Source organism: Parus major, chromosome 3 (genome assembly GCF_001522545.3).
Source record: "Parus major isolate Abel chromosome 3, Parus_major1.1, whole genome shotgun sequence".
Lineage (NCBI taxonomy): Eukaryota > Metazoa > Chordata > Aves > Passeriformes > Paridae > Parus > Parus major.
In genome coordinates this window covers 103,367,323-103,393,585 of record NC_031770.1, presented here as the reverse complement: position 1 = coordinate 103,393,585, position 26,263 = coordinate 103,367,323, and the positions used below count along the sequence as shown (strand labels likewise).

At 41.5% G+C, this 26,263-nt stretch overlaps 3 protein-coding genes across 3 annotated transcripts in view; all 3 read left to right on the top strand.

Moving 5' to 3' along the window:
• The window catches only part of LOC107201298 (protein LYRIC-like), a 30,805-nt gene extending 26,951 nt beyond the window's left edge, over positions 1-3,854 (top strand). Inside the window, exons 11-12 of the mRNA XM_015620484.2 lie at positions 1,083-1,200; positions 1,659-3,854. Coding sequence (XP_015475970.1) covers positions 1,083-1,200; positions 1,659-1,714 — 174 coding nt within the window. The 3' untranslated portion in view covers positions 1,715-3,854. The remainder of the gene's footprint in view (positions 1-1,082; positions 1,201-1,658) is intronic.
• Positions 3,855-11,566: 7,712 nt separating this feature from the next.
• On the top strand, positions 11,567-24,269 carry LAPTM4A (lysosomal protein transmembrane 4 alpha). The gene is made up of 7 exons (XM_015622377.1): positions 11,567-11,747; positions 18,474-18,594; positions 20,706-20,782; positions 20,876-20,998; positions 22,137-22,232; positions 22,875-22,973; positions 23,490-24,269. Exons 1-7 carry the CDS (start codon positions 11,649-11,651, stop codon positions 23,562-23,564), a joined length of 690 nt encoding a protein of 229 aa, XP_015477863.1. The 5' UTR covers positions 11,567-11,648; the 3' UTR covers positions 23,565-24,269.
• Positions 24,270-25,693: 1,424 nt separating this feature from the next.
• Positions 25,694-26,263, top strand: part of MATN3 (matrilin 3) — a 15,076-nt gene continuing 14,506 nt past the window's right edge. The window contains exon 1 of the mRNA XM_015620483.1: positions 25,694-25,735. Coding sequence (XP_015475969.1) covers positions 25,694-25,735 — 42 coding nt within the window. The remainder of the gene's footprint in view (positions 25,736-26,263) is intronic.

The following is a 26,263-nucleotide window of genomic DNA, read 5'->3' as shown; positions in this document are numbered from 1 at the left end:
GAAGATAAAACAAGGCCACTGATATACCACTAAAAAGCTTATTGAGAGAAAAATGTTTCAGAGTGCAACAGAGAAAGGTTGTGGAGGTTGTCAGTTCATTTGGGATGGGAAGTGCAAAGGACCAGTGTTGACTGGCTTTTGGACCAGTCCTTGCCTGTGACTGGTGCTCAGTGAAATAAGAAATTGCAAGGGGGAGTGCCTAAAATGTCCAAATTGTATTTCATTCACTTGTCACAGAATATGTTTTTTCTATACATGTATGGCTGCTTTTTTTAAAAAAAAACATTTATCTTCCCCTCACACCCACTGTCGTCTCTCATGATTTTTGAGACGATTTTGCTCCCAGATCTCCTGATACTCCCATTTTAAGGGAAAGGTTTTAACTACCTTACTGACCACAACCCATATAATCATTAGGATACCCTATCAGTTCCCAGAGTGCTGCCATACCAGTCTCCCTCTTGCACATCCAATTAGTTGGTTTAGCTTTGTATGCAGCTTCATGAACAATCTTAACAGTGCTGTTCAGACTCCTCAGGACAGCATTGCTTCTTCAGATGTGTTTATGATGGGCCAGAAGAAGCTTGTGTTGCATGTCAGCCCCAAATGCTAGTGTCGGGTGCCCAAAATGCTGCTGTGCAAGCTCAGCCTTCAGATGGACAAAAAAAAATTAAAGTACTCATGAAGCCAGATCCACAAAGCTGCTCATCAGACTCCTTGTGCTACCTCTCCAGTGTTCCTGTGGACTCTGGTCATTTAGCAGTCACTGGGCACATCGTACTCTTCAGTGTCACTACACAATGACAGTACTTTCATCTCAGTATTTCTTGCTGCTCTTCTGTTCACTGGGGGAAGCAAGGGGAAAAATAACACTTGAAAGACAATTTCAACACTTTAATCCCCTCTAAAACAAATAAAGGAGGTAGGTAGATTACATGGCAAACTATTCTAATCATGTAAAAATTAATTTGTCCTGCAGTTTCTTTACATGCCCCACAATAATGACATTTTCTCTCGTATTTTGTACTTGCGTACGCTTCGTTTAACTCATATGCTTAGTGAAGCATATTGTTTCAATTAAGCCCCAACAAGGTTTGCAAACAAGAATGGAAGAAGGCCCCAGGGACTTGATATCTACAAAACATAGCAGTGATGCAGTCGGTGCTTCCTTGGACATTGTTAATAATTCACCCAATAACGGTAAGTGATTGTTTTTGCACAGCTGATGAATTTTCAGAATAATGTGTAATCTAAGAAGTGTTCACGAATGCATTTTAAAGTGAATATGTGAAATGCTTCTCCTTCAGCTGCATATTTTAATTATTTGAGAGAATTACTGCATTACTCAGAGGCTTTTCTGTGACAAATACCTGTTCCTCTCAGAGTCACTGAGCAAAAAAAAAGACTCCTATTGAATTTAGTGACAGTAATTTTTGCGCAGTTCTTTTCAACATGAAACAGAAGCAAATACGAGTGAGTCAGAGCCCACTAACAATACTGAGTCCTCCCCATGACTTTGAATTACCCTTGAAAGTAGGTGGCCCTTCTAAAACACATCTAAGAACCCTTAAATCCTCTTCATCAGGCAAAAAGCAAATAGTTCTCAGGGATGCAATTGCATGTGGAAGGTTTGTGCACTGTCCCTGTTTGTATGGCAGGCATACCTGGAAAAAAGGAGAGGAGGAAGAGGAAGAAAATGAAGAAAGAGACTTGAGGAAGCTGTGTAGCTGCCAGAGTGCCAACCCGATGGGGCAGACATGCCAATGAGCTGCAAGGATTCTGCTTTCTGCGATGCTGCTGAGCCCCAGGCAAAGAGAGGCTCCAGGAGACCTCCCAGCGAGAGGAAGAGAAGAGGAGCAGTGAGCCAGAGAGCGTGAGTGTGTGAGAGAGCGAAGAGAGGGAGCAGGCTGTGCACAGGAGGTGGTTTTGAAACAGAGTGGCTGTTCATTGCAAGCTGCTGCCCTTGATCAAAAGCTGTTGAATGGGGTTTGACTGGTTGCATTAAGTCCTTTCAGTTTTTTGCTGTCACATTGTTCGTCAACTTGTAGTGTTCTATGCCATTGTAGAAATAGTCAGGCTGTACCTGACTGTGATTGTACTTTGGTCCCATGGAGGATCCACCAGCTAGTCTGGTCTCCTCTGGCATTTTTGCAGAGGTGCTCATCGACAGGCTAGTAATGTACAGAAAGAAGCACTGTTCAGAAACAAAGGGAGAGTAACATGGGTGATTCTCCAACCTCCTAACTCTTTTAAATCCTTGGTGGCTGCTATTGTCAGACTTTTGCCTACTACCTTGCCATATTTATACTTTTTACCCCACATCAGACTAGTTTGCTCCTCAAGGAACATTTCTAAAGGAGGTTTTTAACTTGTTTGGAAAGATGGTCTAAACCCATCTTTCTCCCTGGATTTCATGGTGGGCTAAAGTTTAAAGTCTGTATGTCCAAAGCATGTTGCATTTGTACTTATAGTAGACTGAGGTAACTTTTAAAAATAATTTTTCTTAATCTGATGTTTGAAAGTTTTTTATCATTTTGTCACTTGAATATTCTAATATAAACTAAATTTGTGAATAAAGTTTTTAAGTCAGTTTAGTGTTTATTGAAGGGTGTGTATTTCTCCTTGTCAGAGGGCTCATAGTATGGAGAAGAGAATGTGTTACAGTAGAATACTGTGGTTTATAAACAATGCTGAGCTGCACCACTAAAAGCATAAGACCTTTTCCCCCAGAGGAGCTGCAGCTTTGGTGGTAGCTGGAGAGGTGGGTCTTCAGATGGTCCTGAGACTCTGCCTGACCCATCCCAGAAGTGATGCCTCAAAGGATGAGATAGTGTTTCTCAAATCTCCATCTGCATTTGACCCTGTGCCTTTGGAGATGGAGGGGGACAATTACTAATGCATGTTAAATGTGTGCACATTTGTAGGCTTTGGGCTGATGCTGTGGAACTTTTCACTAGGACAGTGAATAACCAGGGATGTCTGTGGTTTTACTGCCACAGCTGCATTCCTGTTTGCATCATGGAGCCAGAGGAGAGCTCTGTGCTTCTGCCATTGCATCCCTTATCCCAGCTTGTCTAAGCTTTACCTGCAGCTCAACACTTTTCCCTGATGGCCTTCATCTGTTGCATAGCTGTCAAATCAGCTGTACCCTTCAGAGAAGCAATTAACTGCAGCAATGTATTTGTGTTTAGAGTTTAGCTACTGTGTGTTGAAGGGCAGTTCTCTTGTGCTGTGATTTTTGGGGTAGTTAGCTGTACTGTGTGCCCTGAAATTTAGCACAGTCGGATTCTTTCAGACAGGCTGGGGAGGGGTAATCTTAACTGATGCCAATTAGCAGCTCACTGTCTAGGATCTGCACATCTTGGTGTTTGTGTCTCAGTGTAGGTGAAATATTGGCAGTTTGGACTGAACAGACCAAAGAGCTTTTATCGGGAAAGTAACTAGTTTGGAATAGATGCATAACAAGAAAATGCATGGCCTCACTGGAGGAACAGGTACAGCAAGTTCAAGGATTTAGAAGATGAGCTAATGAGTATGTGGGTAATGAACAAAGTTCTGTTATCTCTGAAGCCAATGGAAAACATTCATTGACCTCATTGGAGCCAGGATGTTGCCCATGGCCTTTGCTTAGCATTGAAGATAACCTCTGTCATCCAAAAAAGAAAGAAAGAGAAAAAAAGAGATAAAGAGAAGCTCACAAGATTGGTGAACTACAGATTTCTTCTGCTTTTTTCTCTATATCTGCTTGTAAACTTTTTGATGTGTTTGTAATTATGCTTTATTTCAACATTTTTCAGTATTTCAAATGTCACTGTTTTTATAATAAAAAATTAAAACTTTTGTCCAAAGCCCAACACTCATGAGCTGTTTTATTTAATTTGTATGTGTGTAAATGAGAGCCTGTTTTTGCTGTGTTCCATTTTCAAGCTTTTTCTAGGTCCTATAATTTTTTTTAAGAGATTCCCTTCATTTGAACTCTTCTATGTTTAGGAAATCCTTGGGACTTTATTTTGTTGTTGGGATGAAAGAATAATCCAGACTTATAACACTAACAAGCTGACTGAGGTGCTGATGACAAGCAGCAGCAAATTATATTACTGTTTTTCTATCAAATTCTTCAGTACCCCTCTTTGTGACTTCAGTGGTGTCTGAGGCCTATGTTTTCCTTCTGGCTTCACTATTTAACTTCTGGGAAGTCATCACAGCAATACAGATGGGCTCAATAGTTTACAGCAGCACATTATTTAATACCACACTGTAATGTAGGCAAAAAAAAAATACACTTCTACAACTAAATATTCCTGATCATAGGCTTTCCTAAATAATTGAAAAGCACCTTTAAGGGAACATTGGGTGGCAATGTACAGCATGCTTCTGTGATTCATCTGTTTTGTCAGCAGTTAGGAAAGGGTATGTTGGTTGTGGCTTGTTTGATATGGCTGTGGCAGTGCTTGGACTGTACTACATACCTGTACCACATCCCCTAGCAGTGCTGCTGCACAGGCTCCCAGGGATGCAGAAGGGTTCTACAGTGAGACAGCTGAATTTACAAAAACAACCAAACCAGAACACAAAGCTCTAAGCAATTCTGTCAGCTTCCATTCTTTTACTTCCCAGTTGTCAGTCTGAAAAACCATCACACAGCTTAATAAATGGTCTCTGCAGATGCTTTGAAAATCAGACCTTTGAGTTCCTTAAGAAACTCCCCTTTATCACCACATGTTCAGGTTATTCCCTGGTTTCTGTGCTTCTAGGACAGAGGCTGTGCAGATCATCAGCCTGCTCTGCTGCTCCTGGCTCCAGCAGGGTTAAATGCGTGTGCTGGATCTGCACATTCTCCCAGTCTCAGATCCTTGCTAGCTGGAGAGCATTGTAAACCCTCAGACAGAAGATTCGACATCCCCCCAACATGCTTAAGTATGGCTTTAGCTATAACTGAATGTTATCCCTTAGAAGAGTAAATTGAGAGTAGCTCTCTCTGGTCATTCAATAATCCAGTACTGTCTAATTGCCAGTTCATGGGCCAGGTCCAGCTGGCATCCTCTGCCTTTTCCCTAAGCAATTTATTAGCTGCTTGAGAGACACTTGCCTTAGGAACAGCCAAAAGCTCTCCACATGCCTGCAAATGGCCCAGTGGCTGGAAATCAAGCCTCTGGTAAAGCCACAGTGTGGGAGGTGGGATGAAGTGTGGCTGGCAAACATCTATGATCTGGTTAGGGGCAAGCAGTTAATTGTTACAGGAGCAGCTGTAAATGATGAAATACAAGGCTTTAAGTTTCCACTTTCTCTGAAAACTCAGTCTGCTCCATTTCTGAAATGATACTCTTTCTTGTGGGCAGCCTCTTGAAGGTGGAAGACTGGCTATATCCCTAATAAAAGAGCCATATCCATACATGATGAATCCATAGTATCACAGGCATTAAGATGAGGCTGATTATGTAACTGACAAACTCCTGACCTACAAAGTTGTGTTTACTTGCAGGCAGACAGCAGGATGCAGATGCAGAGGCTGAAGCTTTGCTTCACATTCAAACCATGATGTAACACCACCAGGGTAAAGACAGGCAACCATAGAGAGGAATTTGGCCTGCTGTTCCATAATTATCCATAACTGATCACTGTAATTGTCTATAATTATCAAGGTCCCACCCAATGTGCAGATTGCTGGCACAGCCAACATGTGCACAAGCTGACTAGCAGGTAGACATGCTAATTGCCTAGCAAGAAATAATTTCTTTACTATGCTTACAACATGAGCCTACTCTGTAACACTGAGTATTTTCTAAGCGTAGCTCGATGTTGTGAGAGAGGGTTCTCAAGTCATGGGTGACAAAAATCAAATATAGGAAACTTTGTCCTTTGTACTGAACTAGACCCAGAGATCTTTTCAAGGTAAAATGAACTTTCCAGTATGTGCCATCCCTGATATTTGGCCCTGCAGGTGTTCCTGCAAAGGAAAGGTCCTCCTGTACTGACTGAACAGACACTGTAATGCATTGATCTCAGAAACAACTCCCTCTGTCTTCTGGGGAAAAGGCCACTGTAAGAGTAATTGACCCCTGTGTCATCCCACCAAGAGAATATCAGAAATTTGGTAAATGTTATTTTCGATCAGACTCTGACTTCACTTTGCATGCACAATTTTCCTTTGGTGCTGGTTCTGAGCAGTGCAGGTTACAGGGACTCACGATAAATGGCTTTATTGGGCTCTTCTGGCAGCAACAGCCGCCTGCCACAGGCTTCCTCCTGGAAACCTGCTGCTGTCCCAAACTGCAAACACAGTCAGGAAGCCAACGTGTAAAGAAATAACAACCACTAGAAGGTAAATTCCTGCTTCCCTGAGAGGGTAGCATTCAGGTCCTCGGGCTCCTCCTGTTCACCAAGATTCATGGACGGGCAAGTCCAGGCTGAGGGCTGGAAGGGGGAGGCTGCCAGCGACTACAGGAGATTTTCCATTTCCAGTGCTCACTGTTGTTCGTGTGAAGGCACTGAGATATCTGAAATTGCAAGTACCATTTTAGATCATGTTATTTTTAGACATTTTCATAGGTCCTCAGCTATGTGGAGGCTGCTATAAATGAACCACAGCTCTTTTAGTTTAGCAGATTTTGATTCTCTAAATGAAGGCAAGAATTTTTATTCAGTGTTTGAGATTTAGAAAATCTGAGCATACAGCAAGTAACCCAGAAACAGTCCTGGGCTTAGAGAAATTTTATGTCATGCTGTCATATTTTAGCTTATTTTCTAACCCTGACTTTCTGACCCATCTGTTATGAGTTTAAAAGGTTTGGAACTGAGTTAAACTGACTCATAATGGTAAAAGATAATTCATATTGTTAACAGCAACCAACTAGAACAAATAGGACAGAAGCTTGGAACATTACATTAGGAATCCCAAAATGAAGTTGATTAATTCAGTAAACAAGACTAAAATTCAATAATCACAAAACTCATTGTGATACATTTTTATTACTTTCTAACCCTTTTTACAAGAAACCACTGATCCTCCAAATTAGATTGTTTTACTTCAAAATTAATCTTAGAAAAAAAGGATGGTAAAATTTGTTAATGCTGACTTCAGGATATCTATGATTTTGTTGTATGAGTCACCAACAGGAAAGTTTCCCCATGACTAATTTATATGAGGTTTTGTTTCCCTTCATTGATATGTTAATATTTTGCTTTTACTCTAGTACATTTTTATCTTTTTTAAGGAAGCAAAAAGTCAATCCATGCTTTCAGCCTGGGTATTTTTCACACCTTCTGCACCAGTTCTATAGATTTTTCTAAATTCTGTTACGGATATACAGTGTTATATATTGAAGTTTCTATGTAAAGATATCTTCTCTGGGATGTTGAAAAACTTTGTTTTTTTTAATCTAAAAATGTTTTTTCAGCATGGAAAATAACTGAGTCTGAGGAGCTAACTAATCTTTGCTTTTTTTTTTGTTTTGTTTTGGTTTTTTGGGGGGGTTTGTTTGTTTGTTTTTGTTGTTTTAGAAAGTAGAGTAGCAGGCACATGCATAAAGTTATAGGAAAAAAAAAAATAGCAGTAGATTGTTCCTGCCCTCATACTCTAGTCCCTTCCATTTGGGATGGAGTAGCTCCAGCATGTCCTGCACTGTACCTTTTATTTCCTGGCAAAGAATGGACAAGATGTTCCTAGAAGTTTGATTGACCTGTAGTAGTGCTGGTCATATCTGTTCATCTCACTGTGTCCTCATTTCTCAACCCCCATCAGAACAATATTTTCACTATAAAGTGATATGAACTCTGCCCGAGGTTACATGTGATTATCCGTTCAGAATCTGTATGTTTTCCTTCACAAAACACAGCAAATGCTGAAGCAGAACAGCACCTTATTCTTAAAAATATTGCCATCCTGGCAATGTGGTTACTGCATTAAACCACCACCTTCTAGCCAAGGATAGGCTGAAGAACAGCATGAAAGGGAAAAATTATGGTATTACAAAAATTTGCAGAAAACAGTCTTAGTTCTGCATTGTTTTAACATCCTGCAAGTGTAGGACTTTAAATTGTAGAAGTTGAAGTCTGGTCTCTCATTTACCTGATCCCAGCTGTTTTGCTGTCACCTCATTAAAATGTGATTATCCAAAACTAATTTGTGTTTTGTAAAACATTGCCAGGCTCTCTCAAGACAGAAGTGCAAATCTCCTGTCTAGACATGGGTTTTGAAAGCTCTGACTAGTTTGGCTAATGAGGAACACCTCGATATCAACCCCTTCTCTACCTGCTGAGAGGGAAGGAGTTAAAATGTCATGCTGGTAAAGGAATCGAAATCATTCTTTCGCAGCTGCTTCTGACTTGCTGATCTGTGTATGGCTTCCTGCTCTTACTGTTGTGGATGCTTTGGTCCTGCACGCCATGGTCTTTTTGATATTTGTGAGTAAATTTCATCATTAGTACTTGATGACTCTGAGATTTTGTTCAGTCTGTCATGACTGTAAGCTGAGCCCAGAATTTTTAATATATTTAGCCTCACAAATCCTCTTTGAACTAGCAAAAAGGAGAGAATTAAGGCTCAGCAAAAAGGAAGTGTCTTGCCTGAGGTCATCTGGGCTGCTTGTGGCATGGAAGAACTGGAATCTTTCACAGAGGGTAGGACTAAAATCATTAACCTATTACCTCTTCCCCTAAGTACAAGAAACAATGCAATCATTCTCAAAATACTCTTTAAATCTTTCTTTTCCTTATTTTTTTTTTTTAAAGAGGAGAAACTAGACAGTTTTTTTAATGCAAATTCAGTAGTTCCACATCAGCCTATCCTGCTGTGGAAAGCTTCTTTGTGATGTTAAATGAGATTCACATTATTCTCCCCAGTATCTTTGTTGTTTGCAGAGTATAACAAGCAGTGAAGCTCAAGGGAATCGTATCAATTTTTATTCTGAGTCTGGCTGACAAAGATATGAACACTTAATTAAGATTTCTTTCATCTCATGAAAATAGCCCTGAAAATCTGAGCCTGATGAGAGCTTGATTTTAGCGAAGGCAAAGTGTCCAACTGCAAGATCTTAGCTGGAACACTTGCCCTCACAAAACATTTGAACTGGGAGTGGGATCTAGAGGTTTACAAATGGATGTCCAAACTTCAAGGGAGGGGCTTCTGCTTTCATTTCTCATTCTAATAATTCTCATTCTAACTCATTCTAATCCTGTGAATTCCTTTTTCACACAGGGACAGACCAACAGGAAGGAGAACCTCTCAGCTCCGCAGAACAATGTAATCAATTCAGGCATGCATGAAGCAGGGATAGTTGGCTTAGGCTTACCAAAGTGCCATCTGTGAGAAAACTGATTTTTTAAAATGACTGATTACAAGAAAATGCACATTATTTTTTTCTATTTTTTTACATGGACACTTGTATATTCATTAAAATTAGTCCATTCTTACTACATTAAATCAGTGTTGATAATTAGGCATCTTTGCACAGGGCAGAGAACATTAGGACCACTAAAGAAACAAACAATAGTTTATAATAGGATCATTACAGCCATCTTAGCAGCACTTACAACATGTTTATTCAAAATGAAATATGCCCTAAGGAAGAAAAACACTTACTATGGAACTCTGGGGATTTAAAATAAAAAGGTCACTTTTAAAGCCCTTAAGTAAATAATTTCAAACAACTCAGCAACAGTTCACATTAAAAATAGACTAAGCAGTCTATTATTCAAACAATAAAATGTGTTAATTGTGCAATCTGGAATGTATCAAAAGGACAAGCACTGTCACTCTCATTACCTTCTCAATGTTCAAAGTGAAAAACTCAAATTAATACTGACATACATCTTGGTATATACATGCACAGCAAATATTTATGGCTCTGTCTCTCAGATTGTGCACTGCCAAGAAGGACATACTTGCAGCTGCAAGCAGAAGGTTAAAATAAACTGTGTGCATTTCTGCATCAACAGGTCAGGTCTCCAGAAACCATCGGGTCAGGGGAACTTTACAGGTCCTGCTCCTTGTGGGAACAGAAGACAGTGTGTCTAAGTGGTGCTGAAACTTTCCACATACTCAATGAAGACAGCACATTTTTTTTTTCCCTCTGATGGCATATCCTTTTAGCATGTAACACAATGTTACTCTTTAATCCAAGGAATTAACTCAGAAGAACAGCTAACTGTTAGCAGAATGGAGACGGTTCATGTGAACTAAAGCTTCTGCAGCACTGGGTGAATTTCTGCAAAAGCCGGGGGATGTCGGCAGTACCTCAAAGCATACCTCTGCCCAAGTGTCCGGTTTAGGAATGGTACTCCCCAGTTCAGAACTTCTATTGAGACTTTCCAAAACCACACACTGCTCTGTCTCACTCCCCCTTCCCCTCATCTTTCCTGCTGTGTTGGGATGGAGTTAAGAATTGGAGGCACAATAATATACTGGAAACATCAGTGAGATAAGAAACCTGCCCCCGCTCCCAATAGACAACACCAGCCGGCTCCCTCCTCCGTGTTTTCTCCATAGGAAGAAACCTCTTTTCCCCCTGCTCCTGGCAATGACCAGTGATGTGAGATGGGATAGAATAAGCTCCACATCCAAGCCATGCTCCCTCCTGGCACCTGCAGAAATTAACACTGCCCCAGCTGGAATCAGGACATCAGGAGACATTACTTACTCATTATTATTTTGGAATCAAGGGTTGTCCATAATCACAAAATCAATGAAGTTGGAAAAGACCCGTGAGATCATCGAATCCAAATCATGACCCAATGCCAGACCATGGCACTAAGTGCCACGTCTGGTCTTTCTTTAAACACCTCCAGGAATAGTGACTTCTGTTCCAATGTCTAACCACCCTCTCAATGAAGAAATTTCTCCTGATTTCCTATGCAACCTCCCTAACGCAGCTTGAGCCCATGTCCTGTCATGCTGTTACCAGTTGCCTGGGAGAATAGGCCGACCTCTATCTGGCTACAACCTCCTTTCAGGGAGCTGCAGAGAGGAATAAGGTTCCCTCTGAGCTTTCTTTTCTCCAGGTAAAACACCCTCAGACGCTCCTCCTTAGACTTCTGCTCCAGACGCTTAACCAGCTCGGTTGCCCTTCTCGGGACTTTCTCTAGAACTTCCAAGTCCCTCCCGAACTGAGGGGCTCGGAACTGGCCGTAGAATTCGAGCCAGCCCTCACCCGCGCTAAGTACAGGGGAACGTCTCCAGACAACGCAGCTTTCCCCATGGGTTTTCGCTGCCTCCTCGGCTGCCAAGTTCCGTCTCTTCAAACCCCTGGCGAGCTGCTCCCCGTGCGCCAGGCGAGGCGAGCAGAACAGGGTAAGGCAGGGTAAGGTAAGGTAGGTCAGGGCAGGACCTTTCCCCGCCAGACTCGCCCGGCGGCAGAGGCGGGCAAAGCCCAACATGGCGGAAATGGCACTGCCCCCACCTCAGGTGCTGCCCCCGTCACCACAGGTGAACGCGGGGGGGGGGTTAGTCCCAGGGCTATTGTGATTGGTCGGCGCTGCTGTCAATCACCCGTCGCTGCGGCAGCACAGGCTCGCCCCGCCACACTCTCCCGGCGGTTGATTGGTCAGTGCAGCGGTGACGCGCGCGCCGGGGGTTTTACGGCCCTCGGTGTCGGGAACTGCCCGGAGAGGGCGGGTGGTGGGTCTGGCGGTTGGAGCTCGGCGGTGCCGCCATGACGTTCAAGCGAAATCGTGACCGCTTATACAGCACTCGCTGCTGCGGCTGCTGCCATGTGCGCACCGGTACCATCATCCTGGGCACCTGGTACATGGTGAGAGTCGGGGGCGACCAGCGGCTAAAGGGGCGGCGGTGGGGGCCGTGCTCAGCGCGCGTGCGCCGGGTGTTCGGTGGGGCGGGGGAGCGGCGTCCGCGCGGCCGCTCTGAGGGACCGCGGGGTCCCGCTCCTCTCGCCCGGGCAGTTGTTCCCTTCCCCTAGGGACCACGGGGTCCCGCTCCGCTCGTCCGAGCAGTCGTTCCCTTCCCCGAGGGACCACGGGGTCCCGCTCCCCTCGTCCGAGCAGTTGTTCCCCGAGGGACCGCAGTGTCCCTCTCCCCTCGCCCGGGCAGTTGCTCCCTTTCCTGAGGCGGTCGGGGGAAGCTGCACGAGGGCATTTCCTGGGATCACCCAGCGGGGCTCGGGTCTCTCTTCTCTCCCGGGGTCTCCTTCGGGCTAACAGAGAAGCCCTGCTGTCTCTCGGCAGATTGCCTTGTGGTTGGAAAAAGAAAGTGAAGAGAAAGTTCTGAGCGTTTTAATTTGCGTCTCAGAGAGATTGTGTCACTCTTCTGTTTTTTAGTTTGGAGGGCTTGAGACTTTAATACACTACTGAGCGTGTTCTTGGTAAGGGAGAGTTGGGGGAGGCTGGAATTTGGGGTATATAATAGGGGAATGAGATGAGGTACCCGTGAGTGGTGTGTAACCTCTGAGAGGAAGATGAAGTACGAACGAGAGCTTTGTGGCAAGGGAAGTTCCTGGTTATTCCGTACTTTGTTCTCGACGCAGTGATTAAAGAGCAGTGGAAACAAATTTGGCTCCCAAAACACCTCCTTTTTTCTGACTGGTGAGTGCTTTCTCTCTGAGAAGAGAGCGGTTGTGAAGATGAAATATTAAAGTTCTGAACTAGGGTGACATAGAAATGTGAAAACAGTACCAGCAAGTTAAAGGCCTGAAACCCTCAAAGGGGGCCTGAGCTCCCCTTTATTGAAGTCCTTCCTAATCTTTCCTTCCGCTTACCCTCATGGGCAGTAAAAATAAGGGGATAGTTTACAAAAGTTGCATCATAGCTTTTCTGTTCTGAAGCTGTAATCAACTCTGTATTCTCCCTTACTCTTTTTCAGATTGTAAGAAACAAAGAATGCTGAATTTTTGTGCTGATATGAAACAGCCATGTACAGAAACCGCCTTTAGAGGCACAAGGATTTGATTTTTGAGGGTTTATAGCTTATTTTCAACAAGTATAGGGAGATCCTCTTTTTATGCATCTTGGTCGCTCAGTTGGCAAAAAAATGTACAAGCCAACAAAGTCGCTGGAGAGAGAGGACCTGAAGAAAAGGCAGGGTAGGGGGTTGGACATGTAACAAAACTTTAGGGAAAAGGTATCTCTTTTTCAAAAATAAATTGGATAAAAGTCTTGGTGCTGGTTAAGTTTTGTTATTAGTTCATTATAAAGGAAAACGTCCATTGTAGTATTGAGAATCCAGCTCCTTTTGGAAACCTGCAAAGCACCCTGTGCTGATGGGTGGAGTTCAGGAATTCTGGTCAGTAATCCTTGTTACAGAACAAAAGCACCTCGCTGCCTTCCGCACTGCGATTCCTGTTCGCGGGAGCGTCTGTAAACCCAGGAACTTGCTGGGGGCGGGGGACAGGGAGATGTTTCCGTGGCCGCAGACCTGGTAGCGCTTCCAGTTTCTACCTCTCTTGCTGTGCTTACGTTTCCTCTTGTTGCCTGGATGCGGCACCTCTTTCTTCTTCCTGAATGGGTGCTGGGGACGGTGGAGGCTGCGCCGGGCACCCGTGAGGCTGCGGCTCCCGCGGCGGAGCGCGGCTTTGATCTCGTGTAACCGCGGCCGCTCGGTCTGCCGGAGCGAAAAGTAGAGTTCAGGGTAGCAGGGGGCGTGCAAAGCGCTTCAGAGGTGCGGATTTTTATTAAAAAACCCTGTATATCGAACGCTTTGTTAGACCGTGGGTTGAATGTTTTTATGCAGTTCTCAGCTGTCACCTAGCAAAGGGTGAGAACTTTTAAGTCTGGCAACAGTTGGCTGTTTTGAGCTGAAATAAGGTTATAAGGAAGCTTTAGGTGGTCTTGCTTAGTGCTTTAAATCAGAATTCAACTATAAATTACGCTTTTTTAAAGGTAAATTACGGTTTGCACAGTCAAAGTTAAATTTAACTGCCTGCTGCCAGACTTTAAAAAAAAGGGTCTAGAATATGTCAGGTTTTTTAGACATGTTAATTAACGCACTTTTATCCAATTTATTTTTGAAAAAGAGATACCTTTTCCCTAAAGTTTTGTTACATGTCCAACCCCCTACCCTGCCTTTTCTTCAGGTCCTCTCTCTCCAGCGACTTTGTTGGCTTGTACATTTTTTTGCCAACTGAGCGACCAAGATGCATAAAAAGAGGATCTCCCTATACTTGTTGAAAATAAGCTATAAACCCTCAAAAATCAATACAGCTCTTAGTCTTTCAGGTTCTTAGAAGTATTTCTAAATCAATTAAATAATCTCTACTTTTAAGTGGGACAAATACTAATAACTTTCTCTAGGGTGATGGGTTTTGGTTTGTGGGTTTGGTGGGGTTTTTTGTTTGTATTTTGTGTATTTTGGTTTTGTTGGGCTCTTTTTTTGAAGGATGTAGGTTTTTGGAGGGGGAGAATGTTTAGTTCAAGGATAGTTTTATGTTACTGAAAATCTTGCTATTTACTATATAAACTGTGTTCTTGTGCATTACAGTCCTGAAGGAATTTGCTGTCACTTAAAATGGAGTCTCATAGCAATCTACTCCAGATGTTTTAGTAAGATAAGACTTCTGTCTACTTAATACACGCGTTATTCTTATGTAAACATTTCTTTAGGCATTTTCCTATTCTTTGCTTATTTGTATACTCTTAAGTCATGTGTGTAATTAACTTTACTCCTCACTAGAACAATTTTATCACTGTCCTTGCTGTGTGCTTCTGCAAGTCCAGAGAGAATGAGGACTACCTTCTAAAATGTCTGCTGCTGTGAACAGTGTCTCAAGCACAGTTCTGTGTGCTGCTGCTGTTTGTGATCAATAAATAAAAGCATATTTACCAAAAGAAAAGTTAAGAACATTTCTGGCAGAGTTGTACTTCAGTTCCAGGACTGATAAAGCTTGATTAGCTGTGCAACACCCACTGCTGTTCTGTGTAGGAAGGAAAAAGAAACCTCCTGTTCCTCTCTCCATAGTTTCAGTCGTGTTGCTTTGAAGTTTGTTTCTTCCTGTAAACCTTCATATTGGGCACTGCACTTTCCAGAAACCGGAAACACAAACACTGCACTGGCAAAAATGTGATCAGAGTTCAGTAAATAGCATAAAAGCCAATAGCATTGTTTTGGAGGGAGCGGCTGGTGTGTTCTGGCAGCAAACTTCAGGGCTGGAGTCAGTGATGCAATTGCCGCTGGTTAGCAGGAGCCGAGGGGGATCTCTGGAATTGCTTGTTCACTGAACCAGATAGACAGAAATGAGCCAATATAACTGGTCTCAGTCTAATACTGGTGGTGCTACAGGCTCTGAAGTACCCTCTTTAGAATTACTCTTCAGTTTTTATTATTTTAATATATTAATAAATGAGACCAAATCAGAATCTCCATCTTGGGTTTTTTTTTTTTTCTTCTTTGGGAACATGTCTAGGGAAAAAATACTGGAAAAGTGAAAGGAAAGTGAGTGTAGTAGTGCAAGGCAAGTTCCCTTCTTCCCCCTCATAAAGGGATACAAGCAAATTAAAAGTAGGAATTCGTGGTTTTGCCCAAGTCACTCAGAGTGCTTGGGGAAAACTAGACTTCATGTCCAGGCCTCCAGAGAGATGAAGCACTTACATTATGAGACATAAAGTGTACACAGTGGAGATAAAACTCACTAATTGAAAAGGTTATGCTTGTTTGTAGTTCCAGAGTATTTTAGAGAGTTCTAATCATATGGGGAGCTAATATTTCTGCTACCAGTGTGTAATAAATGCTGACTTGCTAATTGAGAATTTGAAGTTTTAGCTATTTGAATTATAATGCAAGCTACACCAAACTTTTAAACTTAACTATCCCAGATATTAAAATGTAAAATACACTCCTTAAACTACTACAGAACTAAATTAAGGTTATTTTCATCTTAATGGAATTGTTTTTTGAATAAGAACTTGAACATGCATTTTGCAAATTATTTTTGTTACTATTTTTTATTTCCTAGCATAAAAGACCAGAATGAGGCTGCTGAGATTTGAGGTTTTACTTTAGGATGCTGCACAGTATCTGCTGAGTGCTGTCTTGTCTGGTTTGGGTTTTTTTTTTTTTAATTTTTTTTTTTTTTCTGTGGAAGATGGTGATGGGTTTAATCCGCATATTGCACTGAGGTTTACATGAGTTAGGTTTTTTGACTTCTCTATGTAGACATTTGTGAACATACTTGATTTGCGGTGAGTATATACGTAAAAGCTCTAATGACGTTCTGTGGTCCAAACCATAGTCTTGCTGCCTATTACATCGATTATTTTGAAACAAGCCTTGTGGTCTTGCTGTTATCAAGCTTCTGGGAAAGAGTGGAAGGAGTTAAAATAGAGGCTCTGGCTGTCTCTGTAGCTCTTAATTGAAATCCATATATTAAATGTGTTGAATTACTCAGTGTTGTGATGGATTTGTAAACAGCAGTAATGGAGTGCTGGAAACCCTGAGGTGTTAATTGGCAGAGGTTTGGGTTTGTTTTTGTTTAGATTTGTTTTGGTTTGTTACTATTTTTATTTGGTCTCATTGATTCTGATAGATTGGATTTTGAATGACTTCTTTTCTCTTTTACTTGCATACTATTTCAGGTTGAGAAAATAAACCCCTAGTACTTGGAACTGCACTCAGTAACTAGTGAAATTACTAAGGACTTTGGTATGTTGAATTACGATGATTGATAGGATGAAAATAAAAAAAGTAACAGATGGGGATTACAATCTCAAAATTCTGAGGCATTCAAGTTCTTCAGTACTTCTATAGTAATTCAAGTGCTGCTTGCTCTTTATCCTGAAGCAGGTAGCCTATCATGGCAAACTGATGACTGTATAAACAGTAAATGATTTAGTTGCAATTGAACATCTACCTTTATGCTTTATAAAGTAGAGATGAATGTTTTAACTGCCAGAGACCTGAACCTTGACAGGGGCTCTTTGAAACAAGTACAGTGCAGTAAGGTATTTTCCAGTATCCCCAGTTCATTCACAGAGAGGAGGAAATAGAAGGGTGGAAAATGCATTGAGAGCAGAAGGCCAGAGTACAGGACAAACCAGGCGTGAGATGAAAGTGTTCTACGTGTGTGACCAGGGGTGAAGCAAAATAAGATTTAAAGACAAGAGGTAGATGAACAAAAGTTTTGCCCTTTAAGAAGTGTCCTATACGAGTAAAAATATGTGCATTTCAAGGCAAAAGATATTGGTGGTTAAGCTGTTTTGGTTACTACGTTTTATATTCCGAGGCATAAAATGCCTTATAAAAATACAACTGGGTCAAAATAGCTGGAAATTTTAGTAAGTTTGTGTAATACATGATGAGATGATTGCATTTCTACAAAGTGACCAACTTTGACTCCACTAAAGGCTTCTTTTTAGCAGAAAGTACAAGCAAACTTATCACCATATATCTCTAAACCCCTGGGAGAAAAAGAAAAAGAAGAAAAAATGAATAAAAACAGTGAGGGGAAAAAAGTTATAGGAACTGTTATAGTCTGAAAATTTTTAAAAGGTTAGAAATATTTTTTTCCTCACTGAAATCTTCAGTAATTGTACATGGACTTGCCACCATCATTGACTCCTGGAACCATGCCAGTAGAAGTACCTGGCAAATGTTCTTAAGTTGTGAGAAACTGCAAACTTTTTTTTTTTTTTTTTTTCTTTTGAGGCTAATTGGATGGGATCCTGTTGGTGGTAGTGACAGTACTGAATTCTGACTGGAAAATGTCTGCAGCTTGAGAATACCATCATGAGTTTTTTGTGTTATGTAACCTTTGGCATATGTCTCTAGATATGTCCCTGTAAACTTTGAATATGTTATAAGTGCTGTCAGGGCAATTTTACAGAGGCTTAAGCTACTTTTGATTCTTTGAGCTCTTACTGAAGCTGGTTTGTACCAAAATGGGGCAACAGAAGGATTCTTAAGTGGCAGCGAGAGGGAGGAGAAAGACTGGTGAGCACACAGCCCATGCTGAATGTGTGCATGATCTTTGTGTGAAACTTTTTAACTTCTGTGGTTGTGTAGACCTTTCTGATAAGGACTGGTGAGGTTTTAATAAGTGATCTGGGAAGCAGAGGGAGATGTTCTCTCTAACATATTAAAGCTGATACATGGCAGAAGCCCAGTAATTTATTTGTGTGTTAAATTAACTCAATTTGTTATAGAAAGCAGAAATTCTTTCCAAATATTTCTCATTCTGTACCTTTACCTTCCTGACCTTTTTTAACTATTTCCAGTTAACAAATCTATACATTCATCAAGCAGAATCAGCTTAATTATATTATTTGAATCCTAGGAACCTTACCATCCTCTCAATTTGCAAAATTATCTAATTGTGATTCATTGAACTTAGCAAGTGCTCCATGTTCTTTGGGTCATTTTGGTAGTGGTTTAACTAAATCAGCTTGAAATTTAACTGTAAGTTGGGCTCCTCTTTTTTTCTTCCACATACAGGCAAAGTGAAGAGTTTATTTTTAACTGTAATAAAGGATTATTAGTGGTCATTAAAAAAATCTTGCAGTGTAATTAACCTTGAGGTAACTGTGATCTCTCTCAGGTGGTGAACTTACTGATGGGCATCTTGTTGACAGTAGAAGTGACTCATCCAAATATGGTGCCAACTGTTGATATCCAGTATGAAGTCATTGGAAATTACTATGCTTCCGAGAGAATGGCTGGTAGGTCTAGAACACTGCTGGCTGATTGGAATGTAAAGCATGCAGTATCATGGATTTGTCTTACACTAGGTTGTAATGTACACATGCATCCTTTAAATATGGTTATCTTGTTTTCTGAATTTCTCTTCAATTACTCTGGGATTGAATTCTTCTACAAGAATAAAAAGAAATCTTTATAGACTATTATTTTAACTTCATTTTATGCCCAAGTATCTTAAATGATGAGATTTCTTGGCCTTCTGATGCTTTTGAGTGTTGAAGTATGTGTGGGACATCTCTGATTCACTTTCTTATTAACTTTGCTGTCTCAGTGAAACAAGCAGCAGAAAACAAATTCAGAGACTTTGCTTCTGAATTTTTGGTCATGTTCATACATCAGGAAATACCTTAGAGCTCCTGCCTATGAATTTGCTAAGAAGAAAACCATGATACCTTTCAAAGAAAAGTGGAAGGATTGGAATGCCAAGTAGTTGAGTGAAACCAAAGTGTTTCCTCTAAGTTTCACCTGTAGAATAAATGAAAGGGAAAGCACTGTGAACAGAATTAAGCTTACTCCTCATTCTGTTATGCAGTGTATGATGCATACGAGTGTAATTGCTGTCAAGCTTTTTAACCGTTGTATTTGTAAACTTGTGCATATGCTTTGCTTCTTTTGGTTTTAAATGTGCAGAAATATGTGTAATGTGGCACTTCTAATCTACCTCAATCTGTTGTATCACATAAAAATTTAGGGAGGGTCAGATTCAGTGAAGTTAAATAGTACAGCCCAAAACTGGGTTTTGAGCATTTTGGATTAATTGTTCATGACCTGAGTTGAGGATCTCAGGTCAGTTATGACCTGTGACTGTAAAGCACATTTACTATAAGAGTAATAAGCAATAAGAGTGGGAGCAAGGTCCAAATTCTTCTTCAGGCTAAGATACTAAGTAACATCACAGCAGATAATCTGTAAAATTAAAGGATGTTGGTGTACTTGGTACACTTAAGCTTATATGAGAAAGATGCTTCTGAAGCTGAAGGTGCTTTCTTCATTCTTTAGTGTAAAATCTGTTACGTGCCTTTGACTTAAAAACTCTTATTCCTTATGTTGAGATCTGGGCTAGAGAGTTTTGTGTGCATGAAAGAACATTACAGATATTATTGTACTTGTGTATACTCGGAGTAGTAACTCCTCAGAAGACATCCACACTTACTGGTGATTGCTGAGACTAAGGTCTGATCAACACAGTGTGTTTCAGACATGGGGAGGCTCTTTCTTGATGCCATCTGTGTATGTAGATATTATTACCTTTCACTGACTTGGATATGTAAGTGCTTCCACAGTGTGTCTTTTCAAATTAATTGCAGAGTAGAAAGGGTTCTCAGATAATCTCTTTTTTTCAAGCAGGAGAATTATAAAATTTTGGCTTCAATATTGCTAAAAAGCAGTAATTTACCACATCTATAGACTCAAGCTGGTTTCTTTGTGTTTAAAAAGGAACAAGTGTAATGTAACTTGTGGAAAGCAGCTGAGTTCTGTCATCAGTAACTGTGATGCACAAGGAGAATCTTTATCATGCAGCCTCCATGAATGTCCTCGATTTTGCTACAAATTGGTTTCTGTTCAACTGCCTTTTCTTGTAACTAGTGGGATACCTTCCACACAGTGATTTCCTGTTTTCCTTAGTGTTACTGAAGGAGCAGTGCCGCTCTCACTGCCAATGACCAAATTACATAACCAAACCATTTTCAAGTGTAAAGGTTGATACTGTTTTAGCCTCGCTTAAGATTCTGTCCAGCTGTAAAGTTAATAACTCACATACTTTCAGCATTGACACACATTACAAATAAACATCATTATGGTGCATTCCTGTCAAACTATGTTAAGCTTCTAATTGGTGTTCCTGGGCTTTAGTCAGGCTTTTGATTAAGGCAGAGTAGTTGTAGGTCTTCTTGAACCAGATCTTTTTTTGTTAGGAAGGATCTGAGCTACTCTATTCTGCTGCTGCTAGTTGGCACAGATGAGTCAGTTGAGAACAGATCACAGTAATGGACAAAACTTGGGTACCTATCAGCTGCAGCATGACTACTCCAGGAAATGACTGATTCTTACTGTTTTTCTTTTAATGCAGAAAATGCCTGTGTTCTGTTTGCTATCTCCCTCCTCATGTTCACAATCAGTGCAATGATGGTGTATGGTGCCATTGCTGTAAGTATATTTATAATCCATGGTTTTAAAGTTGCTACTTGATTTTTCTTAACTAAATAATTTACAGGATTCCTTTTTTCTATATCTTCTTAGCATCGTGTAGGTTGGCTGATCCCATTTTTCTGTTACCAACTCTTTGACTTTGTGCTCAGTTGTCTGGTTGCCATCAGCTCTCTAACCTACTTGCCCAGAATCAAGGATTACCTGGAGCAGTTGGTAAGTATTCAGCTGAAGTTGATGTTTTACATTTGAAATTAAAGTTTGTTTTGATTGGATCAGTGACTGAGCTACACTTCCCTTCCTGTGCATAAGAAAAAAGAATTCAGCCTGCAGCAGCCATATGTGGTTACAGTGGGATGGTAGCTTATCAGAGATGGAAGAGTTAAAGGTGTCATTCCTCCCTAAAACAAAAGACAGGGAGAGTAAGGAAAGAATTGTGATGGGAACTACTGGTTTAAACTTTGTTGGTTACAATTGGACTTGGAAGTGTGTTTGTAACCCTTTAAGCAATGGGGCTCAGTGGCAAATTTGCTACTGCAGATTAAAAATGCGTTGACCCTTATTTGGTAGGGAAGGGGAACAGAAGTGTAGGTAAGGACTGCAGAAGTGTAGGTAAGGATTCCAGCAGCATTACACATGGAATCTGAGATTCCAAGCTTTCCCTTTTCCATTCTATGTGTCTCTTCTCAAGTTGCAACAACACTTTCTAAGAAAACTGAAATGGAATTCTCACCAACACTGCCTGTGTTTTAACTGCAAGAGTCAATGCATAGAACATACCATCAGCAGGGACCACAATCTCTGGCTGTCTGTGTTTTGATCTTTTCAAGTAGATGTTTAAAAACCAAGTCCTTTTTGAAACAGATAAAACATTATATTGGTGTTTGAGAGAGGCTTTGTTCCTGTGGTCAGGGAAGGAAAATAGGTTTTCAGCAGCTCTGTTTTGTCTCCTCCAAGTTTGGGGGTGACTTCTTATGCTGCACACCTGTGTTACAGGTTGGACTGACAGGATGTAGTTAACAGTAAGTCATTTATGAGCTGTAGAGGACAATAAGTACAAATACTTATGCAGCTGTGAAGAAGAGTCTGTGTTGGCCTGAGACTGATGAAGTGACTAGGGACACAGACTGTACTGTAGTGATCTGTTCCTGTGGGACAGAGGCAGGCTAAATACTCTGCTTTGTGGGAGGATAAAGAGGAAACTTGTTAGAAATGGAACTTTTTGTTTCAGGGGAATAGTTTATACAAAGGTTTGTTGCATTTGGTGTGAAGTTTGGATGTTTTTCTATCATATTTGATTGTGCAGTGTTCATTTTTCCCTTTCACTCCCTTCCCCCCCTGTTTTTTTCACTAGCCGGATTTCCCTTACAAAGAAGATCTCCTTTCTTTGGACTCCAGCTGTCTCTTGTTTATTGTTCTGGTGTTCTTTGTTTTATTTATCATTTTAAAGGTAAGTTAAAACTTAATAATGTAACCATTGCAAGAGTTAATAAGCATTAAGACACTGTCAATCTTGGTTAATTTCCAATGCTGAATTGAGAACCCAGCTGCTGCCTTATTGCTGAGGTAAGAACTTCTTTGAGCACAATTGTTAGGCTGTTCAGTTCTGGTATGACTTAATATGTTGTGTACTGGTGTCTTCAGCTAACTTGTGTGTGCGCACTGGGGTGTGCTTATGCAGCTCTGCCCTTCCTGAGTAGGAAGGAGGAATGCAAAGAGACTTTTACCTATGTAGAGATAATTTTAATATTTGTAAATTTGTAGTGAAATACTGAGTTAATGCATACAAGTTTCTAAACAAAATGTTTAAATTTGATTAGCACTGCTGAGGCAGATGGATTAGTTGAATGGATCTGTGAATTCTTTTGCTAAAACCTGTGTGGTGCATCCTCTCTGAGTCACTGTGACAGCAAAGCTAAATGGAGAGGAACATGGGTATGTGGCCAGGTCTGTGAAATAGCAACCATTCCTCGGATATGTATTGCCTAAGTTGATTTATGCTCCTTTTTATCATAGGAATGTAGTCCAACACTTAATTTCTGAATCAGCCAATGCTTATGAGGTGTTTAAAAAGAAATCTCTCTTCTTTCAGGCATACCTAATTAACTGTGTATGGAACTGCTATAAATACATCAACAACAGAAATTTTCCAGAGATTGCTGTGTACCCTGCTTTTGAAGCTCCTCCACAGGTAATCTCTTTTTGAGATAAAAGGAAACAGTATCATTAATTTTGAAGTAGAAAATCACCACGTCCATGTATGTTTCCAAGCCTTGTCCAGCTTTCTAAAGAAAGACTGGAAAAATAAAAAACTATTAAGCAGCTAATTTTGTGGTAGGTAATTTCTTAGCTAAATTCTGACTGTGCCTAAAAGGAGGGTCTTTAGAGAGAAGTCTTTGTATGTTTTTCTTGTGGTAGAGGGAAGTTTTGATTGCACAAGTCCAAACCTTCCTTGCTGCTTTGCAAAGTCAAGATGCAGTGGGGTGTGGAAAGAATGACCCAGGGTTAGGCTCAGCAGAGCAGTAAACTGCTCCTGCACCTTCTTTCACTTCCTCATTTGCTTACAAGGAACAGCAGTAAATTCTTAAAATAACTTTGCCTGCAACAGAGGATTAAGTTGCTGATGGGGCATGTGTGCTTTCTTCGTTTTGTTTTTTTTCCATTTGAAATCTTTTGCATTAACCACTTCAAAATGTCTTCTCCTTAGTATGTTCTGCCAACCTATGAAATGGCAGTGAAGATGCCTGAGAAGGAACCTCCGCCTCCTTACATACCTGCCTGAAGCAATTTTTATGTTCATTAACATCTGTACCAGCTTCCTGGGGGTTTTGTCTTTTAATCTTGCAAAACTGCTTAAGTAATAGAAACGTTCAGGGCTTTAGGAGCAAACTGTTCTGTTTAAAATATGTTTGATATAAACTTACTAAGCAAAACACATCTGAGAGTGATTTCATTTGCTTTAATTTTTGTTCTCCCTAATGCTCTTAAACATTTTATTGCCTTAGGGCCTTACACCTGCAAGAACTTAGGCATGTGACTAACTTGTGGCTTTTAATAATACCAATTGAGCCACTCTGATTGAAGTTAAATGTGATTATAAGTGTCTGCAGGATTATGCCCTTAATTTATATTAATTTTTTGTAAAGTAGTTCATAAAGACAATCTGATTGTGCAGCAAAATGACAGTTTGCCTTTATCCAGTTTTTGGAAGGAGAAGGGTTTGAATGTGGTATATGTGACTTTTTTACTTTGCACTTTTCTCATATGTTATCTTACCTTTTATTGTGGTTTTTTTGGTTATCCTATGTCTTGAAACAGTATTTTTGAGGAACAAGTGAGGGTGGCACAGGAGTTCTATTACAATGAGCTGGGAATGCAAGAAAAATAAAATGCAAGAAATATGGAAGATGGTTGCATGCTTCTAATCTTCTGTGTATTTTCCTCTTTGTGATACTTAAATAAATCTTTTACAAAATGTTTACCAGTAGTGTTGATCTTTTTGGTGTTTTTTTTTAAGTGCTTCATTGTGCTGCAGACAGTCCAACAACTTAGTTACAGGTTTAGTGGTTGATCCATTCTTCAGCAGAAGTCCTCACGTGGCTGGAGAACATGGATTCTCTCTAACACACAGTCCTTTGCAGTTCAAGTACTTGGTTGACTTCCTCTTGTCTGATTGGTACTTAACCAAGAGCTGGGAAAAGGGAATTGTACTGGAGGCTTTGAGCCCTTGGGGAAATCTGATGTCTGGTCAGCTCAGGCATTAAAAGCAGGACAGACACCCAGTAGGACTACAGCAGTTACATTGGAAAATGTCCAGAGTTGTTGGAGATATGCCAGACTTAATGATGATCTTCTATAATCAACAAAAAACCCCAAACCAAAAAAACAAGTACAAACAACTTTCTCCTGTTCCTCTTTTTTAGCAAGAGCTTTAAAGAGGTGGAAGATAATTTAACAATTTAGTATGTCTGAAGAAACATTTTTCTGCTTTGGAAGAGAAAAAGGTACCTAGTGTTACTCTGGAAAAGGGGATTCATATTGTTACAGCATATAATTTGTGCAGTTTTTCTTGTATTTTCAGTATGTACCTCTGTACACATTTAAAAATGCTCTGTTAGGGCTATCAGCAGTAGTTTCCCTGTGAACTCAGGTGCCACCTGTGAGAGCACTTTGAACTGCAGTGGTCTCACACCTCTGCCACTGTTCTGACAGTGCCATTCCTCCTGGTTACCCTGAGGGGGTACCCGGGCTGCGCCCCGTGCTGGTGGAGCTGCATTCTTACTTCCACATTCTGAGCAACTGCATCAGATCTGGACTCCCACAGAGACTCCAAACCCAGGGCATCTTTAGATGCTGCCACAGACTGCTTCAGTGTGACTCTTTGGGAGGAGGGCGGGTGTGAAAGACCACTGTGGTTTGGTGAGGCATAAGAAACACAGCTGAAACTGTTTGGTATTTGGGTGCTGCTCAAACATGGATTGCAGCACACGCTCTGCTCTGGTCCCTCTGCACTGAGGGAGTGTTTGTGGTGTGTGTGTGTGACCAGGAGAGGGCAAAGAGCTCCTCCCAAGGACTGCCTATTGAGGCTGACCATGTGTGTGAGCAGCGTTTGGCAGCAGCAGGCACTGCCTGAAATTTGTCTGGGGTGTGTGTGCACGTGCTCTTGCTCAAAAAGCTGCAGCCTCTTCTGAGAGAGAAAAGCCATTATACTTCCCTGGTGTCGTGTCCTGTGGCTTTCTCCTGCTTGAAGGGTGGTGGTCCCTCTTCACCGATACTGTTTGCAGCCTTCGGGAAAGTGATGGTGCTGTGCCTTTGCAGTAGCACTTGCTGAAGTGAGTCAGTGCCTGCTGGATACTGTTCAGCTGAGGGGTTGGTGGTTCCTCTTCTAAATCAAGGTTTCCTCTTCCCTTGATGGAGGTGATGGAAGAGAAGATGATCCTGCAGTACAACAGGGTACAGATTTGGCAAAGGTATCTTCTAAAGTCCTGTGCTGGAGATGAGGGTGCCTTTGTGCCCTAAGCCGTGCTTTCCGCTAAAGCTCACTGCAGCTTCCTGCAGAAATTGGCAGGCGTTCCAGTGCCAGGAACCAGCCTAAATGCTCTTGCCCAGATTTGGCAACAGAGCGGGCAGTTCCTTGTGCCTCGCTCATCACACTGGGAGCTTTTTCTCCCGTTCTTTGCAACTACTCTTCTGGAGACTGAAATGCAAAATTAGCCTAGACCAACACTTCTGGTGAAGGAAGAACGGTGTCTCAGCTCCCCTTGCGCCCAGGTTTGTGCCTTGCCCTGGCCCTGCCGCATTTTCCCAAAGAGGAGCTGTAATCCTCGCTCCCCTCCCTCTCCCTGCGGCTGCTGAGCGCCCGTCGGGGCGGGGGGGCGAGGGCCACCGGCCCGCCCCGGGGAGGAGGCGGCGGGGGCGGCCGATGGACCCTCGGTGTCCCGTCCCGGCAGCTTTAAAGGCGGCGCGGGTGGCGCGGGCCCG